The 27,996-nt window shown below is 41.8% G+C and overlaps 1 protein-coding gene across 4 annotated transcripts in view; it reads right to left on the bottom strand.

Moving 5' to 3' along the window:
- Arfgef3 (ARFGEF family member 3) overlaps positions 1-27,996 on the bottom strand; it is a 162,220-nt gene that overhangs the window by 38,553 nt on the left and 95,671 nt on the right. For all 4 annotated transcript variants that reach the window (XM_046450262.2, XM_046450270.2, XM_058581533.1 and 1 more), the window contains 10 exons: positions 22,514-22,680; positions 21,369-21,534; positions 17,910-18,017; positions 17,344-17,559; positions 17,090-17,200; positions 14,981-15,131; positions 12,870-13,190; positions 10,930-11,063; positions 8,818-8,963; positions 6,933-7,112 (listed from right to left, as the gene is read on the bottom strand). In XM_046450262.2, coding sequence (XP_046306218.1) covers positions 6,933-7,112; positions 8,818-8,963; positions 10,930-11,063; positions 12,870-13,190; positions 14,981-15,131; positions 17,090-17,200; positions 17,344-17,559; positions 17,910-18,017; positions 21,369-21,534; positions 22,514-22,680 — 1,700 coding nt within the window. The remainder of the gene's footprint in view (positions 1-6,932; positions 7,113-8,817; positions 8,964-10,929; positions 11,064-12,869; positions 13,191-14,980; positions 15,132-17,089; positions 17,201-17,343; positions 17,560-17,909; positions 18,018-21,368; positions 21,535-22,513; positions 22,681-27,996) is intronic.

Raw genomic sequence — 27,996 nt, 5'->3', positions numbered from 1 at the left:
ATTGTGAATGGAGCTGCTATAAACATTGATGTGGCTGCATTGCTATAATATGCTGATTTAAAGTCCTTTAGGTATAGACTGAGGAGTGGGATAGCTGGGTCAAATGGTGGTTCCATTCCAAATTTTCTGAGGAATTTCCATACTACTTTCCAGAGTTGTTGTACCAATTTGCAGTCCCATCAGAAATATATGAGTGTGCCTTTTCCCCACATCCTCACCAACACTTACTGTTGTTTGTATTCTTAATAGCTGCCATTCTGACTGGAGTGAGATGAAATCTTAGAGTAGTTTTGATTTGCATTTCTCTAATTGCTAGCGGTGTTGAACATTTTTTTCATGTATTGTTGACTGGTAGTATTTCTTCTTCTGTGAAGTTTCTGTTCAGTTCCTTGGCTCATGTATTGATTGGGTTATTTATTTATTTGGTGTTTAGCTTTTTGAGTTCTTTATATACCCCAGAGATTAGTGCTCTATCTGATGTGCAAGTGTAAAAATTTTGCTCTCATTCTGTAGGCTCTCTATTCACCTCACTGTTTCTCTTGCTGAGAAGAAGCTTTTTAGTTTGAATCCATCCCATTTATTGATTTTTAATTTTAATTCTTGCACAATAGGAGTCTTTTTATGGAAGTTGGGGCCTAATCCAACATGATGAATATTTGGGCCTACTTTTTCTTCTATTAGACGCAGGGTCTCTGCTTTTTTTTTTTCCCCCCAGAATCTCTCTGTATTGAAGTGATCTTTCTCTTTATACGGTTCTTTACTTCACAGATCAATTTAATTATGAACATTCTGAACTCCTTCTCTGACATTTCTTCCACTGTGGTGTTGATGGATTCTGTTACTGGAATATCTTGATTTGAGGTGATTTATTCTATTGCTTTTTCATGTTTTTGTATCTACCCATCTAATGGTTTGGATCTGAGGCAGTAGAGTTTCTACCCTATGGACTTAGAGTGTCCCTGAAGGATTCCACGACCTCACCGCTGAGAAGCTACCTATCTGCTTTCTTGGTTCCGTGCCACACAGCAGCCAGGAAAGCAACCTCCTCTATTCCCCCATCTTGAAAACTGTGTGCATAAGATTTCTATGAATATTTGTTTTCATTTCTTTTGGGGACTACTATTGGAGGAATTAGACTGTTTCTCAAATAAGGTACATGGTTTACACTTCTACCAGCAGTATATAAGGGTTCCAATTTCTCTACATGTTCACCAAATTTGCCAGCATCTTTCTTTTTTTTTTTTTTTTTAAAGATTTTCCCACCTCGTTAAAGAGGAATCTTTTTTTTTTTTAATATTTATTCATTTATTTTTAGTTTTCAGCGGATACAACATCTTTGTTTGTATGTGGTGCTGAGGATCGAACCCAGGCCGCATGCATGCCAGGCCAGCGCGCTACCGCTTGAGCCACATCCCCAGCCCCAGCATCTTTCTTTTTGATTGAAGTCATCCTAGCAGTTGTGAAGTTTGTCTCATGGTGGGCTTGATTTGCATTTCTCTAATGACTAATGATATTGAGCATCTTTTTTTCCACTGTGCACTTCATGCTATTTTTGCATGGTTCTCTCTACACCCGAGATTTTGCTATTTGTTTTTTCAAATGCATCCTTTTGTTCCTATGTTCTCCATTTACTGCTTTATTTCATGCTAAACACACTTTTGAATATCACTTAAATCATTTTTTGGTGCTGAGGGTTGAACCCAGAGCTTTGGGTGCACTAAGTACACATTCTACCACTGAACTACACCTACATCTCTGCTTAGTTTTTATCTATTTTGTGGTGTACATGTGTGTGTGTGCATGTGTGTGTGTGTGTATGTTACTCTCTTGATTGTTTTAATATGTATCACATTATTACAACAAGTTAGCAGACTTAATTTCTGCAAAACAGCAATTTTGCTTCTACATATCTTCACTGACTGTCCTTTTTTGCTAACTTTATTTACATTTTTATATTTAATCAGTTCAACAATAATTATATTATTGTTGCCAGAGTTATTGCTTTATACATTACATATTTTAAAATAAAAGATGAGAAACATCCAATTTTTAACTATCTACCCACATACGTATCCTTTCTTCTTCTAGAATAGAGTTACTACCTTGTGCTATTTCTTTTCTCTATGAGGTTTAGTTTCTGGTAGGATAGGTCTACTGGCAGGAAATTCTCTCAATTTTTATTTATCAAAGACTGTTTTTTATTTAGTTCATTTTTGAAGGGTAATTTCTTCAATTATTCATTGAATTATTCATTGACAGTTTTTTTCTTTTTTCACTTTTGGTACATTAAATATGTCATTACATTGTCTTCTAGGCCCTTCATTTTTTCTTAGAAGTCAGCAATTAATTCTAATGCTATTCATCTGTAGTAATGAGCTGTCTTTCCCTTGTGACTTTCAAGGTTTTGTCACTGTCTTTGAGCAGTTTTGAGTATCACGGTCTATTGTAGCTGTCTTTGTGTTGAAACTAATTGGAATTCCATTTTTTTTCTCCAAATATAGTACCCCACCCCTTTATTTGCCTGACACTCTCAATACATGTGTGTTCCTATGCTGATGTCTTCAAGGCTTTATTTCTAGTCAAACTTATTTCTCTGATCTTGAGGATGGATGGTTCCTATTAATCTCTATTTTTTAGTTCACTGATTCTTTTTCTTCTCTCTCTCTCTCTCTCTCTCTCTCTCTCTCTCTCTCTCTCTCTCTCTTGCCATGGCAAATCCTTCTGGCAAGCCCATCTAGCTAAATTTTCATTTTAGTTATTGCCTTTTTCTTCTCCAGAATTTGCACTTCCTCAATTTCCATTTCCATTTCTCTGTTTAATTCCCTATTTTTGAGTCCTTGAAATAATATTTTATTTTAATTTCCTGAGCATATTTATAGAAGCTGTTTAAGCCTCTGTCTCCCACACCTAATACTGGGATCACTCTAAGTCAGTTTCTATTTACTATTTTCCCCTCTAAGTTTGCCCCACTCTTTCCTTTGCATGTCTCATTTACCACCCCTACTGTCTGAAATTAGACCTTTTAGATAATATATTTAACAATGCGGGATTCTGATTTAATTTAGGTGGGGTTTATTTTAAACAAATTAACTTGAAACTAACAGTGGACTCTGTTTTCCCCCACGGTAAGAGGTGATGATGTCTCTGCTCTGTTTTTAGTAATTTTTCTTTTTCTTTTAGTCTGACTTCTTAGTGTTCATCCCTGTGTGTGGTCAGCTGACGATGTGGGCAGAGACTGTAATCAAACCCCAGCTTTTAAGGCTTCCACTCTTTGCCAATCCATGAGTGTAGGTTGGGGAGGATATGGGAGGTTCAGCCATATCCTACATCTCCCTGGTCTTTGACTTTCTGATGAGATCTTTGTGGTTTATCCCTCTTATGTCCACGTTTCCGTGAGCCAGTGAGGTGCTTATCTAGTCCATGAATCTCTAGTTTCCAGGATCTTACATTCTATTTCCCTGACCCCCATTTTTCACCTTTAATTTTTAACTGATACATAAAAATAGTACATATGGGGTACCATGTGATATTTTGATACATGTATACATCATGTAATGTTTAATCAGGTTGAGTCTATTTGTCTTCTCAAATTTATCACCTTTTGGTGCATTCAATATCCTTTCCTCAAGCTTTTTGAAATATATAGTATATTATGGTTCTCTATAATCATCCTACTGTGCAATCGCACACCAGAACTTCTTACTCCTATTTATTACTTAATATCCATTGATTGACCTCTACCACCCCTCCCTTTTCCCTACCCTCTCTAGCCTCTGGTAACTACCATTCTACTCTGAACTTCTATGAGATAAACTTTTTTCCTCCCATATTCCACATATGAGTGAGATTATATGGTACTTGTATTTCTGTATCAGGCTAGTTTCACTTAACATGATCTCCAGTTCTGTCTGTGTTGTGGCCAATAATTAGATTTCATTTTCTTATGGCTGAATAGTATTCCATTGGATATATGTAGGTTTTCCTATTTATCAGTTGATGGATACTTAAAAAGTTGTTTCCATTTCTTGGGTATTATTATGATATTTATTGCTACAATTGACCTGGAAGTGCTGATGTCTCTTCCATATGCTAAGTTCATTTCCTTTAGTATATACCTAATAGTAGGATTACTAGATTATGATAGTTGTATTTTTAATTCTTTGAGGTACTGTCATCTGTTTTTTGCCAATGTCTGTACTAATTTACATTCCCACCACCAGTTGTAGAAGTGTTCTCTTTTCTTCACATTTTTGTTAGCACTTACTTTTTGTCTTTTTGATAACATCCTTAAAAAAAAAAGAGTAAGGTACTATCTCATTGGGTTTGGGTTTTCATTTCTTTGAAGATCAGTGATGTTGAGCTTTATTTAATTTATTTAATATACACACTGTTCATTCATTTTTCACCTTTTAAGAAATGTCTATTTAGGTCTACTGCCCATTTTAAAATTGGATTGTTTTATGCTATTGAGTTTTTTGCTCCCTATATATTTTGGGTATTAACCCTTTGTGAAACATATGGTTTGCAATATTTTCTCCCATTCTGTAGATCATCTCTTCACTCTGTTCTCATATTACTTTTCTTACTCCTTCACAGCTCACCTTAGGCTATCAAGTTGTAGGACTCCCTGGTTCATTTCCTAATAAATTTATCACATTCTGTTGACAAGCCAATGGTTGTTTCCTCTCTTCTCCAAAGCAAAGCTGACTTTCCCGGTTAGCTTCACACTGGTCAAACTACTCTTCCTGCCAACAGAGCTTGAGAGTACACGTGATGCGAGAAGTCTCTGGCAAGGGCGCAGACCCTCCGCTGTTCATAACTGAAGTTCTTGCGTGAACCATTTTTAAGAACACATGCTATTCCATTTGGTGTCTACCATGGATCACATTTTGGAACTGTCATCTGACAGTTTTGTCCAGTTTTATGCTTTTTTTTCTTCTTTTTTTGGAGGGACAGGATTTACTAACCTCTTTGTTCCACCATAGCCAATGTTTCTCCTGTCCTTAATCTTTCTGAACACATTTAAGCATAGTTATTTTAAAGCCTACCTGATAACTCAGCTATATGGGTCCTTATGTGTGTATCTATTTTTATTATTTTTGTTTTCTATGACATAGTATTTCCTAATGAGTCTGGTTATTTTTTTTTTTTTTTTACTAAATGTAGACATCACACCTGTAAACCAAGAAATAGTCTGAAGGTCAGGGTAATGGTGGTGTCTGTCAGCAAGGTGCCCATGCTTATGGTAGGCACTAGAAATCTCACATCACCTCGATCTCATGTCAATAATTGGGATCACTTGAAGATGGGATTCCTTTCTGTCATGACTAGTCTATTTAAGGCTCAGTCTTCTTCCTAGGATGTCCTTTTCTCTTCAGAAGTTACCAGAATGGCATGTCCTAGACTCAACTTTGCTAAGCTTCTTAGCCTTTCAGTTTTCTTTTTCAGTTTGCTTTCAGGAAAAGCAGCCTAAAGCCCCGGGCACACCACTCTAGGTATTCTTTTTCTCCCAAATTCTGGCCCTGTAGTTCTTCATTGTCTTGTACTCTGATGTTTTCAAGTGATTGAAAAAATATATATTTTTTTAAATCCAACTTTTTCTAGTTGTTTCTCTTTTGGAAGGTCAATTTGAATTACTTAGTTCATTATTATTGGAATCTCTCAACTTACTTGTTAGGTGTCAATTCATATTTTCATTCATTTCTTTTCTCTCCTTAAACTTCCATATTGATTTGATACTCTGTGTGGAAGATAACAATATTTGAATTCAGTTCTTTTTAGCTCTAATGGTATCATCTGTAGCTTTGGCAGTTTGAACTACTGCTTTCTTTTCCTGTGTGTCTGATGATTTTTTTTCCCTTAAATACCATGAGCTCACACATCTTGAAACTTTATTTGTGGAATTCTTCTGTGGCTGAGTTGACATGAGTTCCTCCAGGTAGATTCTGTTGCTTCTCTGTGGTGCCTGTGGGAAGCTTTTAGGACTCCTGGGGCTGTGCTACTTCATACAGGGATCCTAGGAAAAGGCCAGCTTGCAATTTTCAATCCTAGAGAGCTATTTATCTATTTAAAAAAAAATCTCTACTTAGAGCCAATGTTAGTAACAGGTTGCAAGTATTCTTGGTGAGGGTGGCACTTGGGCTCATTTCTACTTCAATCCCCCTCAGCCGCTGCTTTACAAAGTGAGGATTTTCTTCTGTCCCTGGGCCCTCAAAAACGTGATATGCAGAACTCCTGCTTCACCTGATGGCAGATCCTTCCAGGAAAAATCTGCTGCAGAGCTCTGCTTCCTTGGTGGCTTCCTATTGCTGCTTAGTTTATGGCATTTAAGTCTTTCTTTCTTTTTAAAAAGTGTCTTTATTGATGCATTACAATTACATATACTAGCGTGATTCATCGTGACATCTTCGTACATGCACATAACACAATTTAAGTACCTCCTCTTCTCCCTTCCTCCACTGTTCTCCCTTCTATTTTTGTGAGCTCCCTTTTTTTAATTCCTTTTGTCTCTCTAGCTGTATTTAATTTTCTTGCTAGTATGTCATTGTATTTAAAAGGAAATTTAAAACCTTTATTCAACATTATAAGTGGATTTTAGAGAAAGGTTCTGTTTGCATTCCCAGCCCTCCATCCTCTTAGATATGAGGTCTGCTGCTGCTTTCTTTCCAGTCTGTCTCCCAGTGGAGAGGACCATATTAGTTAAGAATTCAGCCTAGATAGAAGAGGGGGGACCAGTAGAGACATGTGGTTTAGCTCCAATCCCAGTTCTAGCAATCATTAACTAGGTATCCCTGGCCAAATGCTTAACCTGTGTTTTCTAATGACCCAAAGTGGGGTTCTTGGAAAGATTATGTATGCAGACCTCCTAGAACGATGCCTGCCACCACACTCGCTGTTAGATCTGGTGATGCGGAACACTGCGTCACACTGACCTGGTCTTGGACATCTTCATCACACAACTCCAGCTGCATGATACGCTCAAAAGGTCGGAAGAGTGCTTCATTGAAGTGAAAATGAGGCAGCTCGTTCCAGTCGGTGAGAACCTCTGTCAGGATGTCATGGATGAAGGAAACTGCCTTCTGGGACACGTGTCTCTCCTTATGGCAGGCAGCCTACAGGGTGCGGGAGAGTGGAACACCAGGGGGACTTCAGTAGGAAGCACGTGGTTTGTGACAGCTTTCCCAGTCCACCTTATTACACTGAGGTAGTAAGTTTCTAGCAATTTTTGTGCTTTTTCTTTAACATGATAATTTTCCTGGATGACACAGAACATGCTCACTGGAAGGACACCAGAACCTCGTCATGGAACTGCTCATGACTAACTTCTTAGTCATGCCCCGAACATGAAGATTAGGTGAACCATCTGTCCCTCAGTGAGGTGGGTTGGTTGCAACAAGAGTTCTGATTGGTTCACACCTCCTTATATCTGCACTCTTTAGAAGTCCTGTCCCATACTGACCTGAATTTGGACATGGGACTTTCTTCGGCCAGTAGCACAATAGTGAACATTATGTTAGTAGAGTATTAAAAAGTAGTTGTGATGTGGGATTTGCTCTCTTGATGTGCTTGGGAATTCTCTGAATGTCATGTGAACAGGCAGAGACTGGTCTGTTGGAGGCCTACAAGAAGACCATGCACAGAGGGACCAATTTGCCCAGCCTTCCCAGTCAAGAGACCATGAACCAGTTGGCCCTGGTCTTTGAACCAGCTGACCAAATTGGCCAAGCTGGGCCAAGTCAGGAACTACCCAGATGAGCCTTCTTCAAGTTTCTGACCCAAAGAATCACAAGCTAAACAACTGGTTGTTGTTTGAAGCTAATAGATTTTGGGGGTATTGTATAGTATATAGCTGATACACTCTCTTGTGACTAAATTGATATTTTCTACTCCCTTATTCTACTAGAATGTTCTTAGGTAGAAATTAAGTTCCAAAAAAAAATATTTATTGTGTAACATTGTCTTACTGGGTAAGTGCTGAAACAATAGCATTATTCTTAAGAGGCTACAGCACTTTTATTCTTAATGGGCTATTAAGAATAGTTACCACTGTAAAATGGGGCAATGCTTCCCCCTGCCCATTTACAAGTAGTCAGTCATCCTGTATTAAGATGCTTAGAGACAGAGTTCCCATAAACTGCTTTCTTGGAAAGCATAAGGGTCTTTGTGTTAATTTTGTTGGGAAAATCAGGACATGTAGTTCCCCTGAAAGAACACTCTCCCAAGTAATTAAGTTATTAGAAAAAAGAGAGTGGCAGGAACCAAAGACATTGTTATATTAATGTATAAAAGTGAAGATATTAGGAACTCTCTACTTGTTTTTTTTTTTTTTTTTTTGCTACCAGGAATTGAACCCAGGGGTGCCTAACCACTGAGCTATATCCTCAGTCCTTTTTTGAGACATGGTCTCACTAAGTTGGTTAGTGCCTTACTAAGTTGCTAAGGCTAGCTTTGAACTTGTGATCCTCTGGCCTTAGTGTCCTGAGTCACTGGGATTACAGGCATGTGCCACCATGCCCAGCCCCAGCTCTGCTCGTCTTTTGGCTCCAGACCCAGACTGACAGCAGATCCTGAATAATAAAGACCTGGGGGTATAAAGAATTGTAAAGAGAGATGGCCATGGTGGGACCAGGGTGGCACTGCCTCATGGGGTGAGTCTTTGGACACCTTGAGGTACAATCGGGGAACAATGGTGAGCAGGTGATGAGAGGAGAGCTCTTGTTGCCCCATGGCCACTGTGCTGACAGCTGCTGCTACGCTGCTTTGCTGCAGGACATCCCTGCATTAGTAGCCCAGCCCCTTCCCACCTCCCAGGCTCACCTCCACTAGGTGCGGGGCCACGAGGCTCCAGCAGCGCATCACATGCAGCAGGGGCCGTGCCCTGCTCCGCACGATCCTCAGCATGGCATCCCCCAGGCGGAAGAGGTGGAGTGCGCTTTTTCTGTCTTGGGTAGATTTCACTTCTCCTACAGAAAGGCAAGACATAGAAGCCAGAAAGCCCAAACTTGAAAATCATCTGGCCTATTCGAATCGGAGAGAGAGTAGTTGCGAATCAAGGCAGTGTTCTCAGACCAGAGGATTCTTTGGCATAGGTTAACCAAAAAAAAAGGGGATGACCCTCCATTCAAAAGAGACCAACCAGGTGGTTCACTCAGCAAGGATGGCACCTCTCTCTTGTTCACCACCATGTCTTCAGTCCCTGGGATGTGACAGGTGTGAAAAATATTTGTTAAAAGAGGAATGCAGTAGTAGTTAGGTAGGTGGCTGGGGAGTCGGATGGCCTGGACAAAAGTCCTGGTTCCACCATTTAGTAGTTGTGCCTTGATGGACCAAAGATTTCTTTCCAGCCCCTAATAATCTGTGAAACTGGATAATCATGCCTACTTCTTAAAGTTGCTTTAAGGATTACATAATGTGATAATACACATTAAGTGCTCAGTTTCATGCCTGGTACATACTAACTGATGAGTGCTTTTAGCTATTGTGATTACTGTTACTGTCATCCTCTGCCAGTCCTTAATGGCATTTCAGCAATGTTTTCAGAGTAGACCAGACCAGGCTCTTTTTCGGTCCAGTAAAGTGCATCCATTTAACCTGCTCTGTGTGGCTCCAATATAATTCTTGCCTACTCTGGTTTCTTGCTTCTTCTTTGCCACTGTCACTCTAGTTTTCCCTACTTGCTTCTTGCTTGTGTCCCATTGCTACCCCAGGCATCTTCCCCAAAGCTGATCTTTATCTGGCTCTTCTAACCACTAGACTCCTTTCTAATTGGTCATGCCACATCAAATAAACTTCAGAACAGTGGTAATAGTTGAGAATAACCACAGACCTTTACTGAACCAGACATTGTGTTGGTTCTCTACATCTTTAATCACTGTAATTTTAAAGCAACCTTAAGAAGTAAATATAACTATTGCCACTTTATGGGGTGAAACATTGAATGCCTGAAAGATGAAATGATGTGCTCAGACGGTGCAGTCGGAAAGTAGTAAAAGTAATATTTTAACTCAGATCTTATGGACTCCAAAGCCAGAGCTCCTTCCACCCATTTGCACCTCTTCCTGATCCTGCTCACTGTTTCTCTGTAAGCTCAGAGCTTCCTGTTGTCTCTAATGCAAAAGACTTTGAGGGTTACCACTGCACTCAGAGATGCTCTGGAAGCTTAATGGCTTTATATAGCTAAAATTTGACAGTCTATTAAAAACTAGTGTGGAAAGGACTGTGGTTCTCAAATCAAAATCTACAGTAAGCATCATGAGGCCAAATATCTCAGAACCTCAGATTCCTAACATGGAAGGGACCTCAGTGATTATACTTTGCAACCTGCCGCCATCCAAGGTCTGTTCCCAGCACACAGATTATGTGAGCAACATGCCACTCATTTGGAACTCGGGCAACTTGATACAACTCCATTCCTTTCACGGGGATGCCCTTCAGGAAGCCTTTTCTCTTCACCTGGCCTCATCTGTGAAGGCAGTGATACTGACCCATCTTTAGTAGGATAAACCTGAGAGCAGTTTCCTAAGGGAAGGATTAAGCTTCTGCTAACCCTTCCATTTTTCTCTTCTACCACCCCTTCTGAAATCAGTGGCTTTCTGCAAGCTGGCTGGACTCAGGCAAGTCTGGGCTTGTGATATGGAGAAGGGACCCCACCCCCATGGGATGCAATGTGCTACACAGTTTCAACATCACAAGCACAAACCTCAGCAGAACAACCCAGCCTGCCTCCCCCATGAGCAGCAGCATTGACAGAATGTATCACCCTTTTCATGTTGTGCCTCAAAACTGAAAGAGAAGCTTGCACTTGAACTTCCCTAGTGTGACCCTGTGAGAAGGGAATGTGGATTTGAATCTTAGGCGTGCTGCTGGCATCAGAGACCTGGGATGTTTCCTGCTCACTTCCCGGCACAATTCCTTCTGGGAAAGAATTACCTGGCATTGCCAGAGAGTAATCGACTGTATCAGTAACAGAATGGAAAAGCTGGGACTGGGATGCTTTCTTCAGCTGGTAAAGGAAACCTCCCAAAGCCATTAGGTTCAGCTTATCTGTAGCATCTTCAAAGAGCCTGGGTGCAAACAGAGGACATCTGTTAATTTGCGAACAATTCATCAAGGTCTTTATGACAGAATGATTATGGTAATTTTCTTTAAGTGATTAATGAAAATGCTGGAAAACACTGTAGACAAACGTATGGTATTATTTTATCTGTTACTACTATGCTCAAATTTGTGCTAACCATGGGATGAGGATCCAAATGGTACAAAGCACATTAAAAAAAAGGTGATTAAGTAATTGAGGGTGGAATCCTCTGTATTAGCTTCAATTCCATTGCTTAAAACTCAGTGAATTAACCAAGAAGCTTCTGTTTGCCTATAATTGATGATTAAGACTATACACCTTAAGGGAGCTCAAGTATCTTTTGGAAGAAAGAGTGTTCCCCAGGGCTGGGTGGAACTCAACGGTAGAGCTCAGGGGGGCGCTTGGCTTGAGTAAGGCGCTTGGCTTGAGTAATGCTCCCTGGTCATGAACTTCCTAGCCAGTTATTCTTGTTTTCCACTCAGTTGGAGACAGACATTTCTAGCAGAAGGACTTAGGAGGGAGGAGGGGAGCACAAAAGTTGGGGAAGGATCCCTGGGTCCCTGGAATGAGGAGTGTAAAGATCAAACCTTAGTTTCATGCAGCCACAGAGTGGAGGGAGCAAGCCAGCCTGCTGTTGCTCTTGGGTCACCCCCTCCCACCGCTGTGGGGATACCAGAGGGCAGGTGGCACTGTGGGATGCCATGTGCTCTTGAGGGGAGTATCATTAGTAGAAATGGAGTCCTGGGCCTTTTTCAAGGAGTAAAATAAGGTTTAAGATGGAAACTGGTAGATTAAATATTTACAAATTACTGAAACTAACACATTTTGATGGCTGTTTTGTAATTCCAGTTTTGATGCCATTGGTTTCTGGGTGCCATTAACCATTTCTTGTCCCCCATCCTAGTAAGAAAACAGGGGTACATTATAACACTACCTGACATCTGCTTATTACTTCCCAGACTCCAAAACACTTTCATGGCCAACTTGTTGAGTTGAAGTGAATGTACTGGTTGTATATATGGATATTATATGAATCAGTAAAGAAACTAAGTCTCAGTGCAACTATTTCTATAGGCGTGACCAGGCAGCTGGTCAGTGTCAAAACTAGGACAGGAAGTCAGGGCTGTCTAAGCCCCAGACCAGGGAATGCTCTGTCCACTTTCCCAGCCCCTTTCTGTGTGTCCTCTCTAAATAAACTTCATGGTGGTACCAGTTCTAGGAAGCCTGGGGCATGATGATCACATGCCCAGGAGTTAGGTGAAGTGTTCTATGTGTGATCAAAAGCACTTTCAGCATCAGGAAGTGTCACCAACCAGTTGGGGCCATTGTTGATTTTCCCTTAACATAGTTGTTGTGCACCAACCAATAACATGTGTGTTCCTGGGTGTGGGATTTTGTGAATAATAAGAATCACAAAAACAATGGATTTTTACTATTTGCTGAGTTCTGTTCTAGGTGCTGTTAGGTGTAGTGATGAACTTAACCTTACAATTACCCTGTGAGATAGTTACTCTTAAAAATCATCCTACTTTACTAATGAGGAAACCAGGGCCCAGGAGGTGAAGCTGCCCAAGATGCCAGCTGAACCGCAGGTAGCCTGCCTCCCCCCTGAACACAGTCTTTAGAAATCGGGTCCTTCTGAGGATGGGGTGTGGTAAGACAGAACTGCTTGAAAAATATTGAAAGGGGTTTAATGACTGGCTAACAAGTCAAGTTGTTCCTGGGCCAATTATGAGACCAATCAGATAGATGCAGGCTTCCTTCTGGGGGAATGTGGGATGAGGGCACACACCTGTCAGCCTGGGTGGAGAGGCTGAGGACCACCTTGGCTGCACTGCTCCCACTCATGAGGCTGCCACCACGGAAATCAGAGGTCCGGCCCCGGCTGCCTTCCCGGACCAGCTCTTGGATGGAGAGGGGCTGGACCACAGGGGCCGTGCTCAGGGAAGGTCCCTGCTCCAAGCTCTGCTCCTGGGAGGGACCCTCACTCTCAAGGTCCCCAAGGAGTCCAGAGCCCCCCGATGCCTTCTGGGGCTGGCTGATGGTCAGAGGGGGCTGTGAGGTGCCGTCACTGAAGTGGGTATGCTCCAACGTGCCCACGTACTCACACACCCTGGAGAGAGCCAGAGACAAGCAGCATTTAGGTGCCGCAGCCCAACCAGCCATCACACGTCCACCCCACAGTGAAATACAAAGGAAATTAAACCAGCTCTGCAGTCCACCCCACTTCCTCCCCACTCATAGTCTGCCCTTTCTTCCTTCTCTCCCATTTCCTTACTATGTACCTATAAATATCTATCCATGCCCACACATATACATTTTTTTAATTGGATCATACAGGCTTCAAATGGGTGAGGGGTTCCTCAGATTCTCTCAGTCATCACCCTGTCTGGGAGAAAGAAGGGCAAAGCAGCCCATCTCACCCACTTTATCCTTCCCGGCTCACTGGTGTATCTAGACTCTGGCCATTTGAGTTAGTTTCTCCAAGGGACCCTTTCCCCCTCTGTATAGTGTTCTGGTTAGGAGTTGGGAAGTGTTTCCTTACTATGGGATCCTACAACTAGCACATGATGGACAGGCCCTCCTACCACAATGGGGTTCCACCCAGTCAAGTCCTGCCTGGCCCTGATAAGCTCCACATAACTCATGTGGGTGTGAGGTATGGGGACTTGGGACAGTCCCCGAACATGCCAAACACAGAGCAGACTAACAATATGTGCAACTGCCAGTTTCTGTTTCCAGTTGAACTTGGGACTCAGATGCTTTGTAAGAAAGAGGTCTCTCATCTCAGAACAATCCAGTTACTGGGGAAGGGCACCCTGGTTAATCCATGGGATTGTTAGCAATCAGATTTTTTTTGACTCTATACATATTGCTCGGTGCCGTCTGAACTTTTTCCCTGTCAGTCAACACCACCCTGTATACTGAAGCCTGTCTTGCCTCAGGCTGATTTATCCTAGTCCTTTCATACTTTCCTCTCAAGTTGGCTGTTTTTTTCAACCCTTGATTATTCCGTGTGCTTTCCCCTTTGAAATTCAACAAACACCTGTGGCTATGTTTTCTTTGGTGATGTCAAACTGAACCCAAATCTGGCTGGTGCTCTGGGCTGTTGCCTTGATGTTCCTGCCTCACTTCCCACTTGGTGAGGTCTCAATGCCTCTGCTCCAGGGAAAACAAGGCACAGCCAGACACCTGTCCTTTGCCTGTTTGGTGAATGGTACTCCTGCCATTGAACTGGGTCTTCCGTGAAGCCACAGTGTGGGGAGAGGTGCTTTTTGTGTCAGTCATGGGAGGACCTGGACTCTGTGCTTTTCACCTTACAGGACTCTGCACTATGTAATTGAATGGGGGCTCATTTTCACTTTGACACTACAAAGTTCAAAGGCAAGTTTTTGAACTGTCTTTGGCGCAGAAGTACTATTCTAGTTTTCCTTTACTTGAATTAGAGTAGGCATCTTTAATTAGGTATTTTATATAAACATGCATTGCAATTCAAAATCCTTCTTTCAGTAAAGAGGACGTAGGTAAACATGTATTACAGCCAAGACCATTTTTACCTTTGCACACTATTCACTTAACTTACGTGATCTTCCTCCATCCTTTACTTAAGAAATTGACTTTTCCTCCTTGGTATAACACACCTGCCTCTCCTGGCAATGTCAATAGATAAATCACAATTCCCTAAATCCAGTTCTGTCCCTCCGTTCTCCAAAACACACATTCAGTGGGGCCTTTATATCTCCCTTCTCTTTTTGACTCTCATCTGGAGTGTACTCAAATTCTGTGAATGATCCTAATCCATATAAGAGCTGGAAGCCCCTTGAGTCAATGCTCCCCACCACCCCCGGGACCTCCCGAGTCAGGGCTGGTGCCATAGGCAGGGGTGAGGATCCCGTCATGCACCTGAACACGTGTGGCCAGCAGTCCGGGTTGTGGCTTCCCATTTCCAGGCCTACGCTGAGGATGGCATCCATGCACAAGATGTGGGCTGTGTGCAGCCACACCCCCTGCACCTTCCCCATCTGCTCCAGTTTCTGCTCCACTTTTAGTTTCACTGTGTCAGAAAGACATTATTAAAATAACAGTCTGAACGAGGGAGACAGAAAGGGAGAGAGAAAAGATGGGAATGAAAGAATGTGTCATGCAAGGGTGAAAGGGAAACGAGACGTCACTGGCAGCGAATGCTTCTCTGGCCTATCCCCACGGTTCATGCCAACAACCCCTCAGACAGGCCCCATTCAAACTGGTGACCCCAGCTCTGGCTCTGAAGTCAGACAGATCCTGAGCTGGTAGGTGTATATCCTCCCGGCCCCATAACTCTGATTCAGGCATAGCAGTGTGGATGGGCTTCATATGCCAATGCCAGCTAAAGCCATCTGTGCCCAGAGCTTTTACCCTCCCCTGTACTCAAATTGGTATTGTAGAGGAATTCCTGGAAGTCTGGAAGTTCTGAGAGTGTTTAATGTTATACTTTCTTTGTAGTGGTCATCTCATAATCAACTATGTGTGCACATTCTGATCACCAGGGTGACTTCCTTATAACTGAAAATTAGCATATCATTTCACTCCCTGAGTTTACATTATATATAAGAGCAAATTATTATAATTATAAAGGATTAGACGGGCACGGTGGCACATGCCTGTAATCCCAGTGGCTCAGGAAGCTGAGACAGGAGGATCTCAAGTTTAAAGCCAGCCTCTGCAAAAGGGAGTTGCTAAGCACCTCAGTGAGACCCTGTCTGTAAATAAAAAATACAAAATAGGGTTGGGGATGTGGATGTGGCTCAGTGGTTGAGTGCCCCCCAGTTCAATACCTGGTGCCCTCTCCACCAAAAAAAAATAATAATTATAAATGACTAATGAGAAAGGATGTGGGCATGACCAAATAACACAGTCTTCCTTGAATAAAGGTTTCAAGTCCCTAGATTGGGGGTTAACAGTGATGATCCAAAACTGAGGAAAATAGCTAGTTGACTTTAAAGGACTTTGAACCATATTTCTGTTGTAAAGAACAAAGTGATTTTTAGCAAAACGTCACTTGTCTCATAAATATAATACAAATTTAATTTCTTTCTTATTTATAATTAGAATATTTTGGACTTTGGTTTTGTGGCCTTTTAAAGAACTGTCAATGTAAGGATTTTTGTGCGGCTCAGGATTGAATAATCCGTAAGTAAAATTGTGAGACCTTTGTTTTAGTGGACACTGGGGATCCTTGAGAACTCCTTTGCTTTCAAGTAGATCTCTAAATATTATTCGAGATTGAGGCACACTCACCTACATTGCTTTTCTCAAGAGTGTGCAAGTGTTCTTGCGACTAGCACTTTCACGCATCTGGTTATGGTGTTGGTGCAGTCTGGACCCAATTTGCCTTTCTCCTGCTTGCTGTCTGCCTTTTATCTTCCACTGCTACTGGGAAGGTCATTCCCTCCCCTTAGGTCTAGACAGTCAGAGCATCATTAACAAACTGATTTTTTTTTTTAAATTTTTTATTGTTGGCTGTTCAAAACCTTACATAGTTCTTGATATATCATATTTCAACAAACTGATTTTAATGAGACAAAACTCAACCCTTTTCTGAGTCCACACAGCTCAGGTTTTACTCTGACAGGAGTGAAATCTCCCCGAGTCCCCTCTTGTGGACTGCTTCTGTCTGTTCGATTTTGCCCTTCAGAAAATGATGGATCTGCCTTCCACTGGGTACCTCCATGAGTCACCAGGGCCAGTGGCATGAGATGTAAACAGCTCAGCCAGGTGGACCCACGGGCTCCTGTAAGTGGCCAACTGCACTTTTCTGGTTACCAGTGGCTAGTGTGTCTCTCATCTCTACAGGGACCTTCTGTAGGCACTGTGTATACCCGTCACCTCAAACATCCCAAGCCTGTGACCTGTGGGACTTGTGACTGTGGTGTAGATCCGCAGTGTACGTGTTTGCTGAGGTGTATGGGCATGTGCAGAGGGGCACACACCACGCCCAAGGCACCAGGCAGATTCTGGCCCTTCAGCTGTTACCTTGTGCTATGGCATCACTGGGTTCTTGGACTTCTTTTTCCTCTTTTTCTTCCTGGACACAGGAGGCAGCGGCCATCTGGGCAAGGGCTGAGGCGCAGTTAGCAGCAACCCCTTTAGAAGAAACAAACGACTACCCTTAACTGACTATGTCCTCCAGCCACTCACCTGGCGAACCCCTGCTACATGCTTCTTCCTTGGTGAGTTCTGCAGGGTCCCCCACAGGCCCCTGGTCAGGGACACCACTCCCACAGTACCTAGGGCACAGCTCAGCCGGGCAGCCTTCCGCAGCCCATCCAGGCTCATGCAGATGGCGTCACGTTCCTTTTGGTTTTGCTCTTTGATGCCTTCAGCTCCCAGAATGAAGGCCAGCCCTTTGGAGCTCCCTGCCATACGGCCAGTCAGGGGGGTTGATAGTGTATCAATCAAGTTCTTCCAGCAGCCAACCAGAATATAGCGAGCAAATGCCACACCTAGAACAGGAAGGGGTATGGGTCATTTTCCAGAGACAACAACCACCTAGCAAAAAAAAAAAAAAAAAAAAAAAAGCCTGAGGTTCTCTGGCCATCCAATTTGCAATACTGAGTTGCATGCAATTCTCTGATAGGAAATATAATTCACTGGGTTGGGTTGCATTATGTTTCACTTTGTGCTTATAAATAATAAATGTTACATCATCAGCTGGATGATGCTAAGTAACTTCCATCAGTCACTTTTGCTACCAAGGTGCAATCTCAGTTCCTTTGTGTCACCACACGATGACATAATTGCTGGTAACATAAGCCTGTATCAATGTTCATAAACTCAAGACCCAAGTCCTTACCTGCCACCGTGGAGTCGTCAATTCTCCTGCTCTGGGTGAAAGGAGACTCTGAAGAAGCTGAGGCCATCAACTGGCCACCGATTGCACTGCTCTCTAAGCCATCGATATCTGTCCAAGAAAGAGAGCAAGGTTTTCCCTAAATAAAGCACTCCAGTCAGAGACAAATGGCCAGTGCCATGTTCCATTTTCTTCAACAAGCACCCACTGTATCTATTATGTACTCAGCACACAGCAACTTTGATCAGAATATTGCAAATTTTGTTTTATTCAGTCACTCCATGTTTCTTTCATTTTCAAAGGATTCTTCTGTTATGCTGTTGCATCTTTTGTATGTGAAAAACTAAAGCTAAATTCTGCCATCTCTGTTGTTAGAAAATTTATTCATTTAAATATTTTGATCTTTGAATACTCTTCTTATTCAAAACCAGCGCATTATTCCCCAATTTTTTTGTGTACACATTACCCTAACGTGGATTTTTCTTTCAGAACCTCCTCATCAGAATTAATAGGAGAATCAGCCTCTTTGATCAGATGATTGTTTACTCTAATTGTCAAGCACAATAATAGTGCAGAGATAATAATACCTCCCAATTTTCAAACTGTTTTCACCTAACATTTTTTTTTTCATTTCATTGTCCAAACAACTCAAAGAAAGTAAGCAGGGCTAGGATTATAGTTTTCATTTTTAAAAAAGTATCATCCCATATTATAATTACTCTTCCTCTGGCAGTACTGGAGAATCAAACCCAGGGCCTCATGCATGCTGGGCAAGTCTGAGCTACACTCCAGCCGCTGTGATTCCATCTCCCTGCTATTCCATCTCTTCCATTCAACTTTAATTCTTAAAGTTGCTAAACAGCCCAGGACCATGAAGCTGGTAAAGGAAGGAATCAGACTTAGTATTTATGTCTTTTAACTCCCAATAAAGCCTCTTTCCATGATAGCATACTCCGGTTCTATACAGGATCCTGATCTACTTTGTATAAATTTTTGTTAAAACAAACTCCCATACACCATTGGCTCAACAAACCCCTACTTAACATTCTGGCAGGAAGAAAATTAGCCTGGGGTTGAAAAGCTGGGATTCAGTCTTGGCTTTGTATCAGGCAGCCTTGTAGCTGTGCTAAGCACTCTGTTCTCTGGGCACCAATTTTCTCACTATAAAGAGAGTAGCCATTGGAGAAGTGGAACCATGTACCTGGGTGTGACAATATAGTTGAATGCAATGCAGGCAGGGGATGGAAAAGGGAAGGAAGCTGGCATATATTTATTCTGAGTTTAAAACTTCAGCTTCAGTCCAAGAAGATGAGACTTCTTTGCATGGTGTTTTAGAATTGCTTCACTGTATCTTTGATTCTTAAAAAAATTTAAGAATCCTGAAGGCTCCCTGGCAACATGTTGGAACATTTTTTAAAAATCCAAAAAAACAAAGGTAGGGGAAGGAATCTCTATGGCTGCTGAAGTGAGAACAGGCCAGTTCCTCTGACATTATTTTGACTTTTGATAAAATGGCCTAATGCCATTTGCCAAAAATTGCCATAAATTTAAGTTACAGTATTTCCCATATGCTAGGTAAAGGACTATTGGAGTATGCAAAGTTTATTTAAGCACTAAACTTCACAATGCTGTAGAAGGCTTTGACGTGGCACCAGGAACATCCACTCAGTGCCATGTTGGTGATCATATTGCTGCTGATGCTTCTTGTACACAATGAAGCAATCAGACAGAAGCTTCCAAAATGTAGTAAGATGCTGCTTCACATATGGAATTTACTGCTAAGATTCATGAAATCTTGTTTTGCTAAATTCCCGTGAAAAGACTATTTTTCTACCATTAAACTGAAGCTAAGTAACTTTTCTTTGGATGTAGCAATTGAACTTACTGTTCCATTAATGGTGTTTGATGAATACGACCACTATGAATGGTCTGTTGCTCATTCTACATTTACTGAATGACCCCTTTTATTTAGCCTCAGGTAATAGTTTTACAGACTTATTTGGCAGAAACTGTGGTATTTGAAAATTGAAGAATTAGAGTTGGCGTGTTGGAGATCCAAATTCCAAGATATTTATAAGCTCTGGACAGAATTCTCCATCCCTACTGAAGGGGTTTTATGAAAACCAAGTATTGCTTATAGATACATTAAATAAATGTCTCTCATAGGTATAGACTATTATTTTTTCAAATGAATGTGAATGCTATTGTAATCAACAAAATACAAATTGGTAACTGTCCAGGGATTTTGATCTGCAATGCTTGAGAACCAGTCTTGCCTCCCCAGCTCCATCCTTGTTCTGGAAGCAAGACTACAAATGCCAGATAATGACCAGAACTCTGCCCCACGGGGACAAGATATATATATATCTTGACTTCCTGCATGGTTCCTCAATAGTGCCATGTCCCAAATTCCTCACTGTTGGATTCCATCTGCCAATAGTCAAATCTGTCAACTTATAAGAGCCCCCAATACCAGCTGCAGGCAACATGACATGCCATTTGGCCAACAGATCAGCTTCCCAGCTGGACTGTGCTGCCCAGAAGGACTGTGCAGCTCAGCACAACATTGCTCCTGCCCAATACAGAGCTATTTAGCTGAATGAGGATATAGGACACTATAGTGAAGGCTGCAACATTTGTCCTTCATGTCCTATCAGCTGGAACTATGAGATGAGAATTCAGATCAGACACCAGCTTGCAATCTCTGAACAAATACAGAGCAAACCTGAAGATCTAACTGATTAACACTTCTGATGAACAGAGCAAACGCTTGGATACTTCCTGATCTTTAACTGACATCTTGGCCAAGTCAGGAAAGACCAACAAGATCTGCCAAAAGCAACAACAAACAAAAAATCCAAATGTGCTCCAACATGATACTGAAGACTGCTCTCCTTACTGTCATATGAAATTTCTAATAGCTGAACAGGATATTAAAAACTCTGGACACTGAAAGGGAAAGATACTAGACAGGGAAGGTGTGTATTAGCATTATTGTGAATTCTGGGAGAGCTGGGAGGGGAAGGGAGGAGCTCTGATATGGATAGGAAATGGGAACAAGGCCAAGTTTAAGGTCAATGGTTTTATATTGGTGGTCAAATCCCAGGAGCAGTAAATGGTAGAGGGCCTCTCCTAGCATGTGAGAGCTTCCTGGAGTAACTCTGGGCCTTGTGCCCAGAAAGTACTAGGTATTCACTGAAGAGGCCTATAGCCTGCTCCATAGGCAACGGTGCTAAGTTAGTCCCTGTCTACTAGGACACAGAGAGCCCTACCGGCTCCCCATGCAAAAAGGACAGAAAATACTTGTGAGGTTGCATTCATGACACTTCTCTGGAACTGTCACCGACTACCAGAGAAGCTTTGTAGGTGCTGTTTCAAAAGTCTGCTTGAAGCACAACTTCTACCTCAAAGAGACTTTGATTACGAGCCTTCCTACCCTGCCGAGTGGAAAGAGCCACTCACCGGTCAGCATGGTGATGAGGGGAAGGCTGTTGTCCTCAGGGCTGCCCCAGTAGCCAGCTTCTCCAAGCATGTTTCTCTCAAGCACCTGGTGGTATAGCTCCTCGATCCAGGCTTGGGAGAAGACCATCAGCACCCCGCTGGTCTGCACCTGTTTCATGAACTCTTTCTGCAGAGTGAGCATATTAAAAGGAACCCACATGTGACCTTCTGCAAATGAACAGGTTCCCAAGCCACCTCTTCAGATCAACCCCCTCCCCTGCCACTGATTCAGGGCTTTTTATTTGGGGGTGGGAAGCTGCAAGGGGGGGAGAGGCTGAGATGGAGAAGTCCCCAACTTCATGTAGTCCTTTTCACTTCTGCCGTCATTTGACAGGTACCCCGTAGGAGGATAAGATGCTGCACTTTATATTCTAACTGTACTGGGGAGAGGGCCGCAGACTGCACAGCCACCTTTGACAGCTTCCTCTTCTCCCTGCTCCAACAATACAGAGATGGAATGTGCTCCCCTAAGGAACATGTGTACCTTAAGAGCCACCTGACTATCCTCATGAAATAATCACTCACCCTTGGGAATGCATAATGTATTAAGCAAACAAATGGCTGTTGATTCCCTTCTGAAGATCCACGGATTCAGCCTCACACACTGATATCAGAGGATAACTCTGAGTGGCTTGCTCAGTTAAGGGGCCCAGCTACAGCTAATCAGTGTCCTTCTCAATCAACACCCTACAGGAGCTGCTTCATCAGCAGCAGTCAGCAGCCTCAGTTCTGGCTAGGTCTGGGAATGTTCTGGAATACAACCAAGAGGTTTGTAACAGTACATCTTCATTTTTCAGGAAATTCCCTGTACATCTTCTGATCTCAATGTGTTGATGTGTTTTTTTTAAACGTGTTTTACACACGTTTGACAGAGCCACCAGACGAATTACTGGGCCATCAGCAAGATTCAGAGTTCTTGCCTGGCTATCGTTCCCTGTGGGCAGCTCTGTAGCTCACGGCATGGTGCAAATTGCCAATCTGTGCCCACGGACACGACCACGGCTGAGCGGTGTGGATTAGAACACGCTGTGCTGATCCTCTCCAGGCACCGATGCTCAGCTGTGTAGCCAGGAGGCTGGAGCAGCCACAGTGAGACGCACACTCACCATCATGCCAGGCGCCAGGGTCGGCCGCTTCCTGTAGTAGTCACCGTGGGAGAGCTTCAGGTTCAGGAGCAGGGCGCAGTGTGCGGCTGTGTACAGGCTGTCCGCGTTCATCAGCATCTGGAAGCACAGGCTGCTGCTCCCGTCAAAGCAGGGAGAGTGCATCATGCCTGGGGGGGGAGTTGAGAGAGCAGTGGGGCTTCAAACAAGATGCTTGCTGAGACCCGCGTCTGGGGAGCTGAGAATTGGTCCTAGGGATGGATAGTGCATGGTGGAGAGCCTTTCTACAGCATAGTATAGCAACAGCAGCCAGCCAGATGCTGATAGGACCAGATAGACACACAGGAGGAAGAATGTACATCTACCTGAGCTGTACCTTGATCTGATACTTAGCAGCTGCAACTTTGGTAAATCATTTAAGTCCTCTCTCACCTTGTTTTCCTATGAATAGGGAGAATAACTGACTACATTCTATTCCTTGCTCAAACTCTCCAGTGGCTTCCCATGACAATATAACAAAACCCCAGCCTCCCCTTCCCCTCTCCTTCTCACTTCTGCAGCCCTCTGATCTTCTGGCTCTCTCATCACCACACCCACCTGGGCCTGCTTCAGGATCTTTGCATCACTTTTGTCACTCTCCAAAATGGTTTCCTGAAGATCGCCTAATGACTTGCTCCTTTGATTCTTTCATTTCTCAGTTCAAGTGTCAGTTTTTCAGCTCTCTTCCCTTTCAATTCCATCTAAATAGAATCCCACCACCCCCCGAATACTCTATTTCCTCACCCTGCTGTCTTTTTTGTTTTGTTTTGTTTTGGTACCAGATTGAACCCAGGGCCCTCAACCACTAGGCCACATCCCCAGACTTTTTTTTTTTTTTTAACTTTTATTTAGAGACAGTATCTCACTAAGTTGCTGAATCTGTCTTTGAATTTGTGATCCTTGTGCCTCAGCCTCCTGAGCTGCTGGGATTACAGGCATGCGCTACTGCGCCCAACTCACTCTGCATTTTTTTATGCCTCAATGGAATTTATTCTAGCCAACATTATACTAATATTTATTTCTTTAATTTCTGCCAGTATCACTATTACTTAAGGTCTATGAGAAGGTATGACTTTACTAGTTCTGTTTATTACAGAATCCCCAGTGTCCAGAATGGTGCCCAACACATAATAGACCCTTACAAATTTTTGTTGAATATCTGAATAAGAATGAATGAACAAAACTACTATGAGAACAAGATGCAATCATGCACGTGAGATGATTATGGAAGTTACTCTCAAATACGAACTTTTCAAAATGCTTAATATAGAACTACCTTATGATCCAGCCATTCCATTTCTAGTTATATTTAAAAAAAAAAAATTGAAAACAAGGATTTGAACCACATAACAACCAAGAAGCAAAAGGTGGCAATAATCCAAGAATCTAGCCAGGACAACTGGATAAACAAAATCTGGCATGTATGTAAATGAAATATTATTCAGCCATAAACAGGAATGAGAGCTCTGGTGCCCGCTATGACATAGATGAACCTTCAAATCATTAAGCTGGGCTGGGGCTGGGGCTCAGTGGTAGAGCACTTGCCTAGCACATGTGAGGCCCTGGGTTCCATCCTCAGCACCACATAAAAATAAATAAAATAAAGGTATTATGTTATAAATAAAAAATACATTATGTTGAGTGAAATAAGCAAATATGTATGATTCACTTATGTGCAGTACCTAGAATAGATAAATTCATAGAGACAGAAAACAGATTAGAGGTTACCAGAGGGGAGAGGATAGTTCCTATTTGGTATAATTTTAAAAAAATTCTGGAAATAGTGGCAATGGTTTCAAAATATTGCGAATGTAGTTAGTGCCAAATTATACACTCAAAAATGATTAAAATAGAAATATTAGTGTCACATACATTTTACCACTGTTAAAACAAACAATAATGCAATATATCAAAAACAATTGTGCACACCAAATGGTTAAACTATGGTGTGTAAATTTTATCTCAAGCCATTTTTATAAAAATGGGGGAATAGAGAGGCACACAACCATGTAATAGCTATTGGTTTGTTTTTCAATTTTTTTTTCTTAAAAAGTTATGGGGCTGGGGTTGTGGCTTAGGGAACATGCTAGCAAGAAGGGCCAGAAAAAGCTTTTGAAATTGAAAAAAAAAATGATGATCTTTCCAAAATTTTATGGTGGGAGTAAGCACATCTGAGAGTACACGTGTGCATGCGTGTGTGTGTGTGCATGCGTGTGTGTGTGCATGCGTGTGTGTATGTGTGTGCATGTGCGTGTGCAATTCCAGCAGAACTACCACAGACAGTTTGAGACGAGGTATCACCCCCACCTGGCTTTACAGAGTGCTAACAGAATTCTGCTGCTGCCCTAAGAGATTGCTGAGCGTACTTTATGATCATGAGCCAAGGTGCATTTTTAAAAGGAGGGTCAGGTTGAGAGCAGGATCTGAAAATTACATTGTCCTTGAAATGTAGAGCAGGACATGAAATTACGACTCAGCCCCAGTGGTCTATGGGAACCCCCAGAACTCTGAAGGTCCTGGTGGGGTTGCCTCCAGTTCTCCAGAAGAGATAGAGGGCCTAAAATTCATCTCTTTGCATTGTAAACCAAAAAGCAGTGTTCAGGAATAGGAATTTAAGTACTTTAGATAATAAGTGAAAGATACATTTGAGTCTGTGAATAAGGGGTGGGGGAAGAATCTGTACTGATTTTAGACACCAGTCATAACTCTTCTAAAGATTTTGAAATCAGCTACTATTTCCCTTGCAACATATTTCAGAAAACTGAACACTTGCTCAAAGATAAAAAGGGGAAAAACACACCTCTTGTATCTATCCACATGGAGATTCAGATAGAGATGCAGCATACTCCTGGAATGCGCTGCTAGTGGATGTACCCAATTTTTAAATAATTTGTTCGACTTGTTGGCAGCAATCTGTTGGTATTGGCCTGTATCTGCATGCAGACTAATTTCTTCAGTTACAAAGAGCTAGCAAATGTGTGAATAAAACAAAATGAGGGATATTCCATCCAGTTAAGGAAAACAGATATTTGCTTGCTATACCAGATATAGTTCACTGGTAATATTAATAATAAGGGAAAGAACACAGTGGGTATAATTAATTAAATTCCAACTGCCTAAAACCAATCTCTCCTCATCTATTATTTAATTTGATTCTTCCCAAACATTGTTTACTAGCAAGGAAAGTGCCTAAGCGATATTAACTAACTTGCTCAAAGTTATACAGCTAGAAATTGGCAAAGGTCTTCTGGGCCCAAACTTCAGGATTCTTGCACTGTGCCATGCTATACTGGCTTCCAATGCTGTGAGGAGATTCTGCTGTTACATGTCACTCTCTGATCTTTTATTTCCCAAGCGTCCTTCTGATTGGTCTCATTGCAGTGCTACCTGATCTGGAGTGACAAACTAAAGGAACCTTTAACATATTCTGGCTTTTGTATTTGTGTTTCCCAGTTTCAATAACTGAAGCTCATTCTGTCCCTCTGCAACTGAAATGCTCTTTATTGTCAGGAAGAGGAGGATAGATCACCTCCCTGACTGGTTACCAGCGCACAAATGGATACAAAATAAGCACAAAAGACCCTTAAGAGTCTCTTCCATGTCAAGATAATATAACAGTTCTTTTTAAATTCACATTAAATACCCCCATTTAAAATATTTAACAAGACTATAGAGTAGAAAAAAGTAAGAACAATCTTGTTTCTCCGGAATCTCAGTGATAATGTTCCCAGCAAAACTTCCTTGTATGTATGGAAATATAATCACATATAAAATCATACTGTACACATCATTTTGTAATGTGACATCTGCCAAGAAGATGTCTTAGGCCTCTCTTCATATGAGCACTTACAGATCTGCCTTACTCTCTTGAACACGTGTGCATGGGCCCTGCATGGTTGCCTGGGGATCAGAATGATTAACGTTCACCTGGTGGTCATTTCTGTTGTTTCAATTACGAAAAAAAGCTGAGGTGATGAACTACTTTTAGCATGTGTATTGGTGGGATAATTTTCCAAGAGCAGAATAAATATATTCAGTTTAATAGATATGGCCCAAACATCTTCCATGATGTTTTATACATACTATGTTTTCCTCTCACCAACTGTGCACAACGATGTTCTTACAGCTACTCTCAACAGTGCTGCATGGGCCTTATCAACTTTCTAAGCCTCCATGATAAGGTTATATGACTTTGTATCCCTTAGAGTCTATAGTTCCAATTTTTATATAATATTGCTGCTTTGTTTCCTGGTAAAAGTTATAAGAAATTATGCTTAGAGATTTGGGAAAAGATACACAGAAGAAAATAAAATTAATCCATAATCATGCCATTCTGTGTAAGTAATATTAATATTTTAATGTTAATCTTGAATCTCTCTTTTAAAAATTACATTTTGACCATTTTCCATATCATTCATTTTTACTCAAAATCATCATTTTTAATGGCTATATGGTGCCAACTTTAATCTTTTCATCTTTCCCATATTTTGGAGCATTTTGGTTATTTCTGATATTTTTACTGTTAAATAATGCTACCATATATATTTCGATACATATATCTTTGAGTCCCTGCCCCCATAGTATGGATTCCCAGGAGCCAACATTGACTTTTGAGCCTTGGACAGCTGTTCCATGTTTTCTGTGTTATGACTTTTCAGGGCAGATCAACTCCAGGGGACTTTTGTGTTCTTGAAAAGCACAGCATTTCCTAAATAATTAAAAAGCCTTCAAGAGAAGCATGTAGAGACAAACGTAGGGGTCCACCAAAAAGAGACATTAAATATCTTGTGGTGAGTTAACAGAAATGAATGTTATAGAGGTATCGTAAATCATACTTTCAAAGAATATTCAAAGAAACAGGAATATGCTAACAAAATATTAAGTGCAACATAACAATGACATACACTACATTCTTTCCCTGTCTACGTGTATGTATTCTCTCTCTACCCACCCAGGCACTGGGAGTGTGACAATTTAGAGCTTGCTCTTTGCAGCCACACTACTCAGCTTCCTATCCTGGGTCCAGCTCTTCCTAGCTGTGGTAGTTTGGGTGACTGACTACTCCATGTCTCAATTTCCTCATCTATAAAGTAGGGATAACAGCTGGGTGTGGTGGTACACGCCTGTAATCCCAGCAGCTCGAGAGGCTGAGGCAGGAGGACCACGAGTTTAAAGCCAGTCTCACAAAAAGCGAGGTGCTAAGCAACTCAGTGAGACCCTGTCTCTAAATAAAATACAAAATAGGGCTGGGGATGTGGCTCAGTGGCCGAGTGCTCCTGAGTTCAATCCCAGGTAACCCCCCTCAAAAAAAATAATAAAGTGGGGATAATAGCTCTGCTACCTTATAGGGTATTACATGAATTAATATACCTAAAACACCTAGAGAATACAGAGTACACAGGAAGTGCTATGTTAGTGTTAACTATTATTATTATTATTGCAGATAC

Source organism: Marmota monax, unplaced genomic scaffold (genome assembly GCF_021218885.2).
Source record: "Marmota monax isolate L192 unplaced genomic scaffold, Marmota_monax_Labrador192_F-V1.1 WCK01_AAM20220418_F8-fsc00030, whole genome shotgun sequence".
Taxonomy (NCBI): Eukaryota; Metazoa; Chordata; class Mammalia; order Rodentia; family Sciuridae; genus Marmota; species Marmota monax.
Note: the sequence above shows the minus strand (reverse complement) of the source record. Positions and strands in the feature narration are given on the sequence as shown.